Here is a 14,019-nt window from a genome sequence, read left to right as displayed (position 1 = left end):
CCTACAGCCCTCACATGTAATATAATACACCCTATCTTAGGGCCGTAAAGCCTGCTAGAGGGGTGACTTACATATAGTGCATGCAGTGTTAGGGTCAAGGCACACAGGCTGTGTACCATGTCTTGTTTTCAGTTTTGTCAGCACCAAGCAATGGCAGCCTGTCATCTGCTTTGTGAGGGGTCACTTAGGGTGGCACAATTTGTGCTGCTGCCCTTAGGGAACCTTTTTTTTTTTTTACCCCAGGCCCCAAGTACTAGGGGTACCATTTACTAGGGACCCACAGAGGGTGCCAAAGGACCATTTGACCACTAGGGAAACAGTTATACAGTTTGGGGAAAGATCTGGCACTGGGGATCTGGTTAGCAGGAACCCAACACACTTTCAGTTGAAATCACATCATGTACGAGGGAAACAGTGGGGTCAGGGGGCTAACCATGTCAAAAAGAGGCACTTTCCTAGAGAAGCATAATAGCATGTAGTGACTATCGAAATTGAGCCAAACCACCAACTTCTGATGGGCCTGCCCTGGGGTGCAACCAAGAACTACATGCACATATGGATGTGTAACAGAATGATGGGCAGGAAGGCAACCATCTGGGGTGTATCTGTCTTGAGATTCACCCCTGAGGCAGTGTCAGTTAGCTTTATTACTAAACTATTATCAGAGAAAGTTTAGTCATCCAGATCCTGGCATTGTCTGCCTTCTGGCACTTTCAGGCAGTGGTCTCTCTGGTCTCGTGTCACACAACCAAAAACATGTTCTTGTCTTGGTGGAGGTACCACTCAACCTTCGAGCTGCAAAGACAAGTTTTAATTCACCTGCCTCCAAACCTTGGTTTTATTGGATAATTTTATTACTAAGTCGTCTCACACCGTTTCCCATTTGTCCTTTCACCCTGTGCTGATAAACAGGAATGTGGCCCCAGTGAGCCCTCATCTGACCCTCCTATACCAGGATAGTGGCATTACATCACCTAGAGGGCACTCCCATTTCACTGTATGGGAGTCAAACCGCAAGGTCCACCAGAGCAACCTTTGCCACTTAATAGCCTCTGCCCTTTGATGGTATAGTGCAGTGAGAGTCAAAGAGGGCTCCTTTGCAAAAGGATCACAAACTGCCCCCTTCCTTTGAGCAGCCGATGCTGCAGAGTCTGGTGGTCACTGAAAGGCCTCTGCCCCGTAATACTGCCTAGCAAGAAAGCTATTTAGTGTCATGCCAAAGCAATGTGGTCTCATAGCATTGCCCCATTATTGGGTTCGACCGATAAGGAATGCTTTGCCGTTGCATCAAGCTGGCATTAGCACAAGTCGTGTTCAGTGCAACAGACAGACTGCGCACGGAGGCAGAGCTCCAGACAAGCATTACCGAGGCCACTCTGTCCTTTAATATGTGGCTGCAGATCTATCAGCTTTGCTGGTGCTTTATTGCATTGGTATATTTTCTATGGAGTAAACCACAAACATTCAGAGGTAGCCACCAGTGCGTGCACAGCCACAGGGTCCATCTTTCAATGGTTCTTGCCGTTCAGCCTTTAAACATGGCCACCTGCCAATATTTGCTCCAAACTGGCTACAATAAAACTATACAAGCTTTTCAGTATTAATGCCAGGTGGGTGGTATTCGTGGGTGTGGAATGTAGGGGGGACACACAAGCGGTAGGGGAAAGAAAGCACTTAGAAATAACGCACCCAGCAAGTGGGGGGGTGTTACCAGGGCAGAGATAGAGTATGCTGAAGAGGGGAGGGAGAGTGTGCAGGAGCGGCAGAGAGAAGCAATAAGCAAAGGGAGAGACAAAAGAAAGTAAGCATTTGAAATACAATAGGTCTCGCATTTGTTTGAGTTAGGGCTATTGGCATTGTAAATCCATAACTGGACCTTTCTTGCCACATAAATTTGTCAACCCTGCCTCATAATTTTGTCTTTTCCTCCCACATAATTCCAGTGGCTCTGTATATAACTAAAGCAAATTCCATTTACCTTCTTCCTCCATCTCCAGCCAAAAATGAAAATGTTGCGATTTAGCATCCTAATTTAAATCTGCCATGCTAATTCCAATAGAACACCTCTTTCACCACCCACCATCAGAGTTGCTGGCTGGCTAACACAATTCCCCCCAAAAAGACACAAGACAGCCACAGAGGAGGAATAAACTAAAAGGGTCACCCACACATATCAAGATTGGTCAAACAGTCATAGTGTAATAAGGATGTTAAGCTGGCCTGAATCATGGTCATAATATAAGGAGCAATTAATAAAACATATACAATTATGATATAAACCCAATAAAAACCTTTATCAGAAATAAACTTTTAGCATTAGACTGTAATGCTCAGAACGGCCCCTAGGGGGCACCACAATGAAAATAGCATTTGTAAGAAACATGGCCATGTTACCATATAGTTAGCACCTAGAGGGCACAACCACATGACAAAAAAAAATTACAAAGTGTATCACTGTAACCATATATTTAGACCCTAGAGGGCATAGTGCATTACACATTTTCAGGACTAGCAGGCCTACTGTAATGATATTACAATCAAGACCCTTCAAACACATAACTACTCAGTTGTAAAACACAGGTTTCAGCCATGAGAGAGATTTAAAAAACTGAATGGGGAAGGGGTTATTTTGGTGTCCCCACTAACCTAGCGTGGGGACCCAGGGTTGACAGACAGAAAGAGAAGGTTGTGGTGAACGTTTTGAAGGTGGGCCCATTGTCCTAGGACCACCACAGGCTGAGTTATGAGCAAAAATGTTTTGTAAAATAATGCCCTGCAAAGCATCATGGGACAACCAGGTGCAGCAAACATTGTAGTATATTGACTGTAGTGCTCAGAACAACCCCTAGGGGACACCACAATAAACATATAATTTATAAGAAACATGGTCATGTAACCATATAATTGCCTCTGAAAGACATAACTACATGAAAATAGAATGGCACAAATGAATGTAATGCACCATATATGTGGCCCCTAGGGAATGTAGTGCTATACGTATTTTCAGGCCTAGTAGGCCTACTGCAATATTAAGGCCCTTAGAACACAAACTACTCCACGCTGTAAAACAAGAGTTGCCAGCCATAAGAGAGCTTAAAAAGGGACCAAATGGTGGGAGGTCTTATTATTTTGGGATCCCCACTAACCTAGTGTGGGGACCCATAGATGACCTAAACAGAAAGAGTGCATCATGCTGAATGTTTTGGTGGTGGTGCCATTGTCTGAGGGCTACCACAGGCTGAGTTATGGGCAAAAATGTTTAAAAAAAGAACGCTTGCAAAGCATTATGGGCGACTTTTGTCGAGTGCAATGAATATTGTAGTATCGGCTCTCCTGCTGTGTCAGGAGAGCTGCATGGTGGATTTCTGTGTTTTTTTACATAAAGCATTTGTCAAATATAACTGTTTTTGGGAAAGCTATGAAGTGTGAAGGGGAGAGCCAAAAGAAATTACTCTAATTAGGTAACAATGTGACGAGCACTCCAATAACGCAGATGAGGTTTGCGCTGTGAGGGCCACGGCTGCCACGGAGCACGAATGGAGGGATAAAAAAAAGGAAGTTCACCCACACTGAAGTATATCAGCAATCATGCAAGAACTATGCATGTAACAAGATCGGTCTGCAAGGCGGTAACAGAATTGCCCCAAGGCAAGACACACGTAAATCAATTACCAGTGACATCAAGGGCTTTTTGAAAGGCAAGCCCATGAACCCGTGAAAGTGATGGGCGTGGCTAAAATCCCACAATGCTTACAATAGGTCAAAGTGCTTATGCGCTCAACCTAAAAATTATCCCTCATGCACTGGAATGAATGGGCTCCATAGGAGACAGAAACAGCTGATAGAATGACATGAGAGCCAATTGCCTCTGGGTGATCTAAGATGTGATTGACAATGTCTCAAGGAAATGGCCAGAAGAAGCAGCACACTAAGCCAAAGGTCTGAAGTGGGCTGACCCAAAGTCAACTCTGTATATGTTAAAGTATTGGGTATAATAGAACTATCGACAGTAGACAGCTGAAGCAGTCTATAGAAGAAACCTACAAGGGGCCAATGGGGGTAGATGTATGGAGTGAGATGGGGCTGGGTGGAGGCAAAATTTTCGGAAAGGCTTTTCACAGATCAGCTATTCCCTTAACAGTCCAGCAGGAGTGTGTAGCCCAACACAAGACACTCCAAACACATCCCTCTAAAGAGCAGAGGGAAAGTACAGTGCCCTCCTGTGGGAGGAGGGCAGAGAGGAGTAACTAACTCAGCACACGATGCGGTCTCACCGAGTCAATGGTAGGCGTGGGGCAGACCAGGACCGGCTCGGAGGGGCAGGACTCGTGGTACAGGCAGCGGGCTTTCTGCTCATCCCCACACCAGGAACAGCTGTACTTGGCCTCCGACGCCTGGCAGTGGCTGCAGTCAGAGTTTTCCACTGAACAGTTGTACAAAATAACTGGGGAGGAGAGAAGAAAAGCGTCAGACGAGAGAGACGAAAGCATATCTGATCCCCTCCACAACGGCCACCGCTCCTCCTCGGACCTACCTTGCACTTGGCCCTGGTTATCGATGCGGTTCCCATTGCCTTCAATCAGATGGATGTTGACTGGATGCTCCTTGGCTAGGGCGGAATAGGAATACTGCGGGGAGAAGACACGAGAGGGGACAGGCCGCTCAAGATAGGGAAGCAAATTACAGGCACATTTTAATGTAAAAATGCTAAAAACATTTATTTAAAAAAAAAAAAAAAACACCAGCAGCTAGGTGGTTTAAAGGAGTTGGATGGGACCAGGCAGAAGGAAAGTGTTGTTGAATGGGAGGAGAATCTGGCAAGGCACTTATGCGGAGCTGCCTGGCAGAAAGGGGAAAGGTTTGGGATTAGTGGATTGGCCAAAGCAGGGGCAGTGAAGAACTGGGCGGCTCTGGAATGGACAAGGCTGGGCAAGCATGAATGAATGAGCAAGCAACAATAATGGGGCAAAGAAGAGGGGAGAGGAAGAAGTGTGTGATCAAAGGAGAAGAGGCATGAGGGAGGTTGTAGTGTGGGTAAGGATGAGGTTGCGATGTTGGCTAATAAAAGGAGGATGAGGGTGGTTTCTTGGGGTGAGGTCAGGGTTGTATTAAGAGGGTTGGAGCTGTGTGGGGCAGGAATCAAGTGTGAGAATGATTGAGCCGTACCTCGTGTGTGGCACAGTGAATAAGGTAGGAATCCTCCTCCTCCGAAGACCGCTCCACCTGGGCACGCAGCCTCAAAGGGGAGCCCTCCACCTCCAGCACACACAGATAGGACATGTCTTCATCCTGCAGAGTGGTGAAAGCACGATGAGAGAAAGATTAAGTAGAAAGGAGACACAACGAAAAGGAATAAAAAAGGAAAAAATTAAGGGGAGGGCGGATTGGGGAAATGTGGAGAAAAAAATAAGAACGGTGAGGATGAGGTGTGAGAAGATGAGGTGTGAGAAGAAGAGGAAAGAATCAGGAGGTGATAGAAAGATGATATCAGAAAGGGAGAATGAGGAATGCATGTAGAAAAATAGAACATGAAAGCAGTGAAAGAGAAAAGAGATCAATAGAGACATTGGAGAAAGGAGATTGTAACGGATTCAGTCTCAGGCAACCTTCCCTATGGACACCCTTCGGGGCTCTGACTTCTTCATTAACCTTTGGCACCAAAGGCAGATGCCCAATCACTTTCCAGGGCACAGGAATGGGATGCATCTGGATGTGCATCAGTGCCAGTGTCAACCACCGTGGCATCCCTCGCACACCCCTTTCCGGCTAACTTTAACTAAACATTCGCACCACTGAGGGGACATTTAGCATTTTGAGACCTAGCACACTTAACCAATGAGGGCATCCACTGTAAATATTTGCTGGAACAAGGAAGTCATTTTAATCCGGCAAATTCATCAGCTTGTTTTGCTAATCAGGTAGCAAAACTAGGAGCTTGGAATGTGGAAGCTAGTTAAAAACAAAATGCAAGATTGCACGGTAAAAAAGCCACTCAGCAAAAACAACCGTCTCCAAACAATACTTGCTAAAAGATGAGGCCAACAAGCTTATCCTGGAAGAGTTGCAAGCCGTTTCTAGCAAATAAAATTACAAGACATCAATCAATAACACACGCTGTTTAGTGATTACTTCTACTTCTAAAAGCAACATGGAAAGCAGACATTGGTACCATCAGTGAAGCATCCTCAACAGAAACAAAGCGCTTTTCAATACAATCAAGCACTGCATCAAGCCCCAGCCAGACTCACCTATTCCTAACTCCACGGAACAGTCCAATGATCTCAGCCTCTTACAGAAGATCTGACCAAACATCAACAACACCAAACCCACTTCATCTCTTACGCCCCCCTATTCCAGTAGAATCACCCAATGGTAAGTCTTCAAAGCATTGCCTCTTGAGGATCTTGGTGACATACTCAACTTCCTCAAAGCCCTTCTGACCACAGATAAAGGTGACCACTGCCTCCGATTATTACTTCCTTTGACACAGTGCAGCATCCCATCCTCATGCACAACCTGGAGTCTCGAATGGGATGCACCAGCAATGTCCTTCACTGGTTCCCCTCCTACCTTTCCAAACAACACCAGCTTGTTCATCTGGGCACCTTCAAGTCACAAAAGATCCCTATCACCTGCTGTGTCCCCAGGGGTTCCACACTGCGTCCTGTCATCTTCAACCTCTACAAGAAGCCACTTGGTGCTCTACTCACAGATAACAGCATCAAGATTCACCAATATGCTGATGATATATACCTCTACCTAAAGTCTCCTCTGTATCAGACATCCAGCACCTTCAACACTGCTGCACGTCATCCAGACCTGCATGTCCAGATCCTACCTTAAGCTCAACCCAACGAAGATAGAATTTCTGTTATTTGCAAGAACAACAAATAGGAAAGGGTGCAAACATGACTTAATGATCTGAACCCTGAGGGCTTATAACTTCAACTTTCACTGAATTCCAAGTCACTTGAATTCACCCTGGACACCAACCTCACCCTCACCCTCACGGGACACACTGCCAAAACCCAGAGAGGGCCCTGTACCACCTCTGCCTGCTAAAGTGAAAAAGATTCTTCTAGGAAGTCACTCAGAATTGCTATTCAAGCCCTCATACCTGCATCTGCTCCATGGCCTCCCAGACTCCACACAGGCTCCCTTTAAGGGCATCTTACAGATTGCAACACTTCTCACCCAGGCCCTGAAGAAATGGGATTACCTCATCCCCATCCTGATGGAACTTTATTGGTTCCCTCTGCTTTACAAAGCCATCATGACCAGCACCCTCAATGGTTTGCGTCAGACCTGCAGCGGGGACACCGTCAGTCTGCAGACTAAGAAGTGTAAAGAAGAAAAACATAGGCCAGCAGGCTTTGTCCACCAATGCACCCGGGATCTGGAACAACATCCCTGTATCTGCCAGGGTCGCCCAATGGTGCTCCAGTTTACATAAGAGTTGAAGACTCACCTCTTCAAAGAACACTGCAGAACACATTTGCCATCCATAAAACAGCTACCTCTCATCACCTGTTGACTAAGCTTTTCTTTGACCTGCACAGCATGCACCGTCTTTAAGAAGGAACAGGCTATAGAAATACCAATTACAAACAGTTCATATAGGCACAGTGCTCTAGATCACGCATGAGCCAACAGTTGTGTTAGAAGCACAGTTATGAAGTTATTTTCTTCTCCCTTCAAAGAATTTGAGGATAAAGGGAGTCTGTTGAATATACTGTCAGGTGTGGAAATCAGAAACTGCAATGTGGTAGCCCAGGCATGAGGAAACACAGGACAGCAGGTTAGAGGGCAAAAAACAAAGACTACAAAAATATACACAGCAAGGTGATCACCGGGTGACTGAGGCAAGGACACGAGTGAAAAGCTGGAGACAGATTAGACAAAGGGAAAGGGCAAGATGGGCACAGTGATACTAAGGAATACCGGAAGATGAGGTACATGAGAGCATAAACTCTGCATTCCAACAACTGAATTCAGTCTGCAGGAAACATAACATCACAGGGGAAACTAACTCTCCAGAAAGCCCATAGCACTTTGAGACTATCGAAAGAAAGCCGAAGCGCTTGCTACAAACTACTAAAATGACAAAGACACAGCACATCATATAACACAAGATATTTCCTAACTTGAGGAGGGCCCCTGGACACAATGACATTTTGGCACCTGAAGAGGAGGAAGTGCCAAATGTTGGCTTCCAGAGAGGGAGATGATCCCATAATTCCCCAAGCCTTGGCCCCATCGTGGATTCAACTGGCCTGTGAAAAGGATCGCACACAGAAATTTTCCATACAGAAAGAGGACCTGGTTGGTTGCACACAACTCCAGAAAAGATACCCACACCAGTAACTTTTCATTGCCTTTCACAGAAGGGTGTAGAAACAGACAGACAGACTAAAGAAACTACATGAAGAAGCAACCAGGGTGAGAGCCATTCGCCAAGTGCTAGCACAGTTTTACGTAAGCTACAATTCACCTTGCTTCTACGCTCATTTGCAGCAGTACTTATTACCATCACAGGTTGTCTCTTATAGTACTATGGTGCTCTTCCTGAACTGTTAGTATGAAAAGACACCTCAGACTTTTAGACAGCGAAAGAAAGAAAACTGGAAGCAAAACAGGTTGCATGTGGAAACTGGATGCAGCCGTAGGAGGATGTGTAGATGCTCTTTAGAACACTGGCATCTGCAAGAGGACAGTAAGAGTACTTACGTATGTGCATAATGCACCTACTTGTGGGTAGCGGTATCTCTAGGTGTCACCAGACGAAGCATACATCTCCCAAGCTGTGCTGATGAAATGCAAACACGAGTTTTCAAACCAGAAACACGTGCCACATTTGTGCCTGGACTTAGGGTTGGCCTGCCCCCTTAAGTTAGCACCACATTCAGCTGTCAAGGTACAGCAGGTTTCCCGTTCGGAAGGGCCGCTCTTCCCAGCTCTTCTGGAGCAGCAGACACCGTGATGAAGTAGTAAACGCCAGCCGACTTCCACACAATAAGCAGTAATTACTGGCAATTGCTGATAGCGGAGAAACTTGAAAGGCCTGCCTTGGCCAGGTGTGGGATGTAGAGCATCTGGGCTCACCTGGCACACAAGAGACCATAGAAATGCACTAGATGCAGGACGGCCACTGTCACAGAAGGAACAGGTTTTGGGACCTGGTGTTTAGCCTTTCCAGGAACCTCCATTCATTGTAAGTACTGCTGTTTGTAGAGTGCAAGCCTGGCTATGAAGCAGAGAGGGCTCAACAGGGCGAGTTAACCCCGAGGAATGATGGAGGATAGATTACGATGGCACAGATTATATGGGCGCCCTGGGAAGGTATATTTTCGGTGTGGAGCGCTGTAGAGTTTTCTCAAGAGATGAGTCTAACTCCATTCTGAACTGCAGCGGGATTGGGGCAGTTTGATGTTGTTGGAACATTGTTCCAAATCCGCGATGCACAGATGGAGATGGACTAAAGCAGGTCTCAAGTATTATTATCCTGGATTATGGTGCCGCGCTGTCCATCTACTTTGGCTGTTTTCTCAATCGTGTAGGCACTAATGCCGTTTCTGTTTGCACTTACAACTCTTCTGCATTGGGTGTCCTTAAAAGTGCTAAAGCAAATTCCAAAAAACAGACTGCCACGGTGAAGGATGCTTTGGCAAAGAGTGCTGGTGTTTACTTCCAAAGTAATGAGTGTTGGAGCACAAAGATACTCTAAGACGGTCAGCTCTGGAGGAGGATACCTCTGCATAGGGGTTGTGCAGCTGCGCATTCCAGCCAGGCTGTGGCACCGTAAAGAGGAAGTGAGGGTACATCTCATGACACAAGTTAAGGGACACAGACAGGGATCTCATTAAAAGTACCCATGGGTTTAGTATATAGCCAGAGAATGGTCCACATGGGAAGAGACGTTAAGAGATTCCTCGGAGAGGTCTTCTGAAAGACTGTTAGCTTTGCAGAAGAATGAACTGCATGTCATGGCACAATTTTGACCAGCACCAACTCCAGGCCAGAGTAGCCGTGTCTCACCATAGCCTACATCACCTTCAGAATTCAACTTACTGTTCAAGTCACCAGGCCTCAACCCAAACCCAACGTCAGCCTTGAGCATCGCCCCAGACAAGAGCAGGATCTGGATTTGTGGTGGACCTGGAAGCCCCAGGGTACCTTGCTGACCAGCATTTCACAGCACATCTGGAGCTAGATACCTTCACAGCAGTTAAATGGGACGAGAAGGCAGCCACACCTCCAAGGAAGGCAGTTCCATACCTGCAGCAAGTTGAGGTTCTTCCCGAGCAGATCCAGTTCTCGCTCAATGCCCACCGGGAACAGCTGGGAACCCTGGATCCCCTGCACTCTGGGGCAGGCATCGGGCCCCGAGAGCCTTTCATTTGGCTGCTGGAGAGAAATGGGAAAACACTGATAAAGGCCATGTGATAGAAGCGAAGAGAACTTTCTAGAAGATACTGCGGTCATCGACTAACCCCAAACACCCTCCGTGCCACGTGGGATGGTTTGTAGATTCACAAGCTGCATCTCCAGCGAAACAAGGTGCGAATCTATCAAATATCCCACAGGCCAAAGCCTGTCAGCCCAGAACTGAGGACAAAGGGATATTCCCTCCTCACATACATGGAGAACACAACCAAGGCTGAATGCATGCATCATGCATAGACACGATTGGCTGCGCAGTGTAATGCGCACAACAACATATGGTTCCAAGCATGCTTGCACACAGTTGCACATGGGCACACCCCGTAGCTCGCACACAGCGGCACTTTGCTAGAAAGTACACTGTCTACATGGCCTTACAGAGCGGCACACACCCTCACACACACACCCCACCACAAAGCTCTGTTCAGTGACCGGCATGCGTATAGATTAGCACACATAGCAACACACAGACCCAGTCATCTGTGACACCACATACCGTGTAGCACATGACTCCCGACTCATAGTGCAGGCAGTCCCACAAGGAAGAGCCCACAGTTCCACCACACAATGCCTGCAGCTTGAACCAGGCAGACTTACAGATGAACTGTAGATGAGAGCTCCTTCTCCACTGCATGCGTCTGTGGGAGTGCAGGTGTACTGTGCCACGCACCAGTGGCAGCTCCAGGGGCTGCTGACACAACTGCGACACCTGCCAAGAAAGTACACAGGCAGGGGGAGGTTATTGAGCAGGGTCCCCAACACTGGTTTGGTTTCTGCTACAGAAATATCACATACATACCATTACAAGTGACACCAAACAACACCTCATCCAGCCACATCTCAGGCATACTACAGCTCAGTGCAAAAGTAACATTGTTTGCGTCATTATTAGATCTCTGTGGACTGCACAGAGTGCAGCAAGCGCAGCGTAGCCGAAATCACCCAAATAAGTAGCCATCTTGCGTGAACATGAAGACACAATGTCAGGACCATGATCAACACCAGTAACTGCAGCGACAGACGCCTGCAGATGGCATCCAAAATGGCTAATCAACGTGTGTGCGTCCTTACAAGCGGAAGCGAATATGTTACCAAAGCCCTCTAGATGAAGCAGTGAGTGCACACCACGGGGGCTTTAAATCCTCAAAGCATCCTGCAAGTCTGTTCTGCATGATACACAGGTTTTACACTTTCACTCACTTTGATGTTTTTTGTAGCCCCCCGAGTTGCCCTTCCGTCATTTAACAGGACTTTAAAGCATTATTGTGGAATGGGAAATATGAAAGTGACTATGTACGAACTTGGGTTAATGAGGTGCTTGTGAGGGTAAAGGAAGTCGATCAATCAATCAAACATTTATAAAGTGTGGCATATCACCCGTGAGGGCCTCGAGGCGCTGTAGATGGAAGTAGTGTTCTGTGGTGTCAGACCCAATGCAGGCAGCTACGGGGCAAGCAACCGTGAGGGGTGGGGAGGGCGAAGCCTTTTACTGCTGCCGCCTTGAAACCTTCTCTACTATGGCTCTGTACACTGGGCCACGTACAATACTCAGCCTGATTATCAGTAATAGCGAGGGTAACCTTCCACAGGCTTCTCAGGGAGGTTAGTGTGGGGTTACTAGGCCTTAAGAATCGAGGCCACCCCCTGCAGTTCAGTAAGACCTATGTCCAGCCCAGTGTCCCTTCTTTTAGAAAAGTCAAGAACTTTATCACACAGAAAACAAAATTTCACTACACAATAAATAATGCATAAATACCAATTTTTTATTTTTTTATTTTGTAGTTTGTGTGAATCTTTTCATAGAAAAATCTCAGATTTTTTTTTCTGTGTCCATCTGGTAAAGTTAAATCGTGCATTATTTGTTTTCAAGTACCTTCCATCCGCTGTAATGGTGAGATCCTCAAAATCTTAGTAGGTGTCACGCTCACGAAGCCAGGGGGCGTGGATCATCTGTGGTTAGGTCTAGATTCCAGATTTTTGTTTTGGGGATCATATACTTCAGAGTTTTAAGTGGCCCCCTTTTGTGTTTTAGTGTATCTGGGTAGTGGCACCAGTGTGTGGCTTGAAGCCCTCACTATGACATTTAGAGTCTGACTAGGTGGTGATTTTACGTTGTTAAATTGTTCACCTTGAGCCAGGAGGTCTTCATCCCAGGGCCTGCACTTTGTGTTTTTTTCCTGCAGACTGGTGGCTCTGTGCCCTTACCCACTGAGGAAGATGCTTGTTAATGGTGTCAGTCTAGAGGACTAGACTCCTTTGTGGTTTTCGGGGCTTATTGTTTGCCTTGGCGCCTGTGTCCTCGTCTTCTGATAGGCGCCATTTGTGCGAAGACCCTTAGCAGGGCCTGGTTCTCTCTAGTTTACTGCTCAAATCCTTTCCAGGTCGAGCTTTCAAGACAACTTGTATATTCTTTAGTATATATTTCTTTGTGGGCTTACAGCTTTTAATAAGTTTGTTTCTGTGTTCTTTAAAAATCCTTGTTTGCTAGTGGTCAATCTTTGCTATCTGTCCCTCCCTTTCAATCCGGGGAGCAGTGCCCCAGCGTACCCTTCCAATTCTCTCAGTGTACCATGTGCTTGGGACTACTTTTCCCTTTCTCTAAGAGCATTTGAACAGGGAGCTTGATTTCTTCCCTACTCCTGTTTGCCTGACAGGGCTGTAATTTGTGTCATCTCCTCACAATTTACTGTGCCTTCAAACACAGAGATCAAATGCCGGACCGCAGGTAATTTTCTGTCTCTGAATTGAGAGGCTTTGCCCCGTCCCCAAGCCCCTCCCGCTGGTCTTTGTTTCCTGCTCATGTCTGTCCGACTCCTCCGAGTGGCTGTCGCTTGCCCCTTTAACAATCCTCGTGCTCTACTTTACCTTTACCTGCTCCGATCGGCTAATAAAAATAAGACAACATATTTTTCTCCCTCCTCCTCAGAACTAGTCTTGGCTAAGGTGGAATTCTAGCCTTGCTACCACTGCTTCAGCCTCGTTATTCCCCACCAGCGCCGCCACGGGAGCCCCAGCCTCCTTTGGCGGCTCAGCCACAAATACGCAACAATAACTATGCACGCCGTGGAGGAGAAGGTGGGTCTGACCGCGCAGGAGGAGCAGCATGCTTTTATTGTGCAAGGAAAGGGCAGCAGGTTTTCATGCTCTCCTGGTATAAACACTTCATCAGCTGTAGGGTTTGTTTCAAATTGTTCCCTTTAAGAGCGGAGGCTCGCTTATCCGGGTCTCTCTCAGATTTTTGATGATTAAACTGCTATTGCTTTGGGTTTGTGTAGCATCGTGTCCATGTTCAGTGTCCTCAGCCTGGCTATGTTGTTAATGCTAAGAGGTCAGATAGACCAGCTACTACCGGCAGGGGTCTGAAATAAACAGCTGAAGACTTTCCTGTCTACGGACCTTTATTTCATCAGAGTGCATGTAGATTATCAAAAAAAGGGCAGCATAAGAGACGTTGGTTAGTTCTTGAACTTTGATATTTCATTTGGGTCACACAGGACTGGCTTCGGATGTTTTTCGGGACAGCAGTTTGTCACAGACAGTGTTACTATAAATGGCAAAGATGGCTTTGTCGTTTGATCA

At 46.6% G+C, this 14,019-nt stretch overlaps 1 protein-coding gene across 4 annotated transcripts in view; it reads right to left on the bottom strand.

Annotated features, from left to right (window-relative positions):
• Positions 1-14,019, bottom strand: part of PLXNB3 (plexin B3) — a 255,741-nt gene that overhangs the window by 64,042 nt on the left and 177,680 nt on the right. For all 4 annotated transcript variants that reach the window (XM_069209417.1, XM_069209416.1, XM_069209419.1 and 1 more), the window contains 5 exons: positions 11,038-11,149; positions 10,276-10,404; positions 5,167-5,289; positions 4,535-4,628; positions 4,275-4,444 (listed from right to left, as the gene is read on the bottom strand). In XM_069209417.1, the coding sequence (XP_069065518.1) occupies positions 4,275-4,444; positions 4,535-4,628; positions 5,167-5,289; positions 10,276-10,404; positions 11,038-11,149 (628 nt within the window). The remainder of the gene's footprint in view (positions 1-4,274; positions 4,445-4,534; positions 4,629-5,166; positions 5,290-10,275; positions 10,405-11,037; positions 11,150-14,019) is intronic.

Source organism: Pleurodeles waltl, chromosome 10 (genome assembly GCF_031143425.1).
Source record: "Pleurodeles waltl isolate 20211129_DDA chromosome 10, aPleWal1.hap1.20221129, whole genome shotgun sequence".
Classification (NCBI taxonomy): Eukaryota; Metazoa; Chordata; class Amphibia; order Caudata; family Salamandridae; genus Pleurodeles; species Pleurodeles waltl.
The sequence above is the reverse complement of the archived record's forward strand: the minus strand, read 5'-3'. Positions and strand labels throughout refer to the sequence as shown.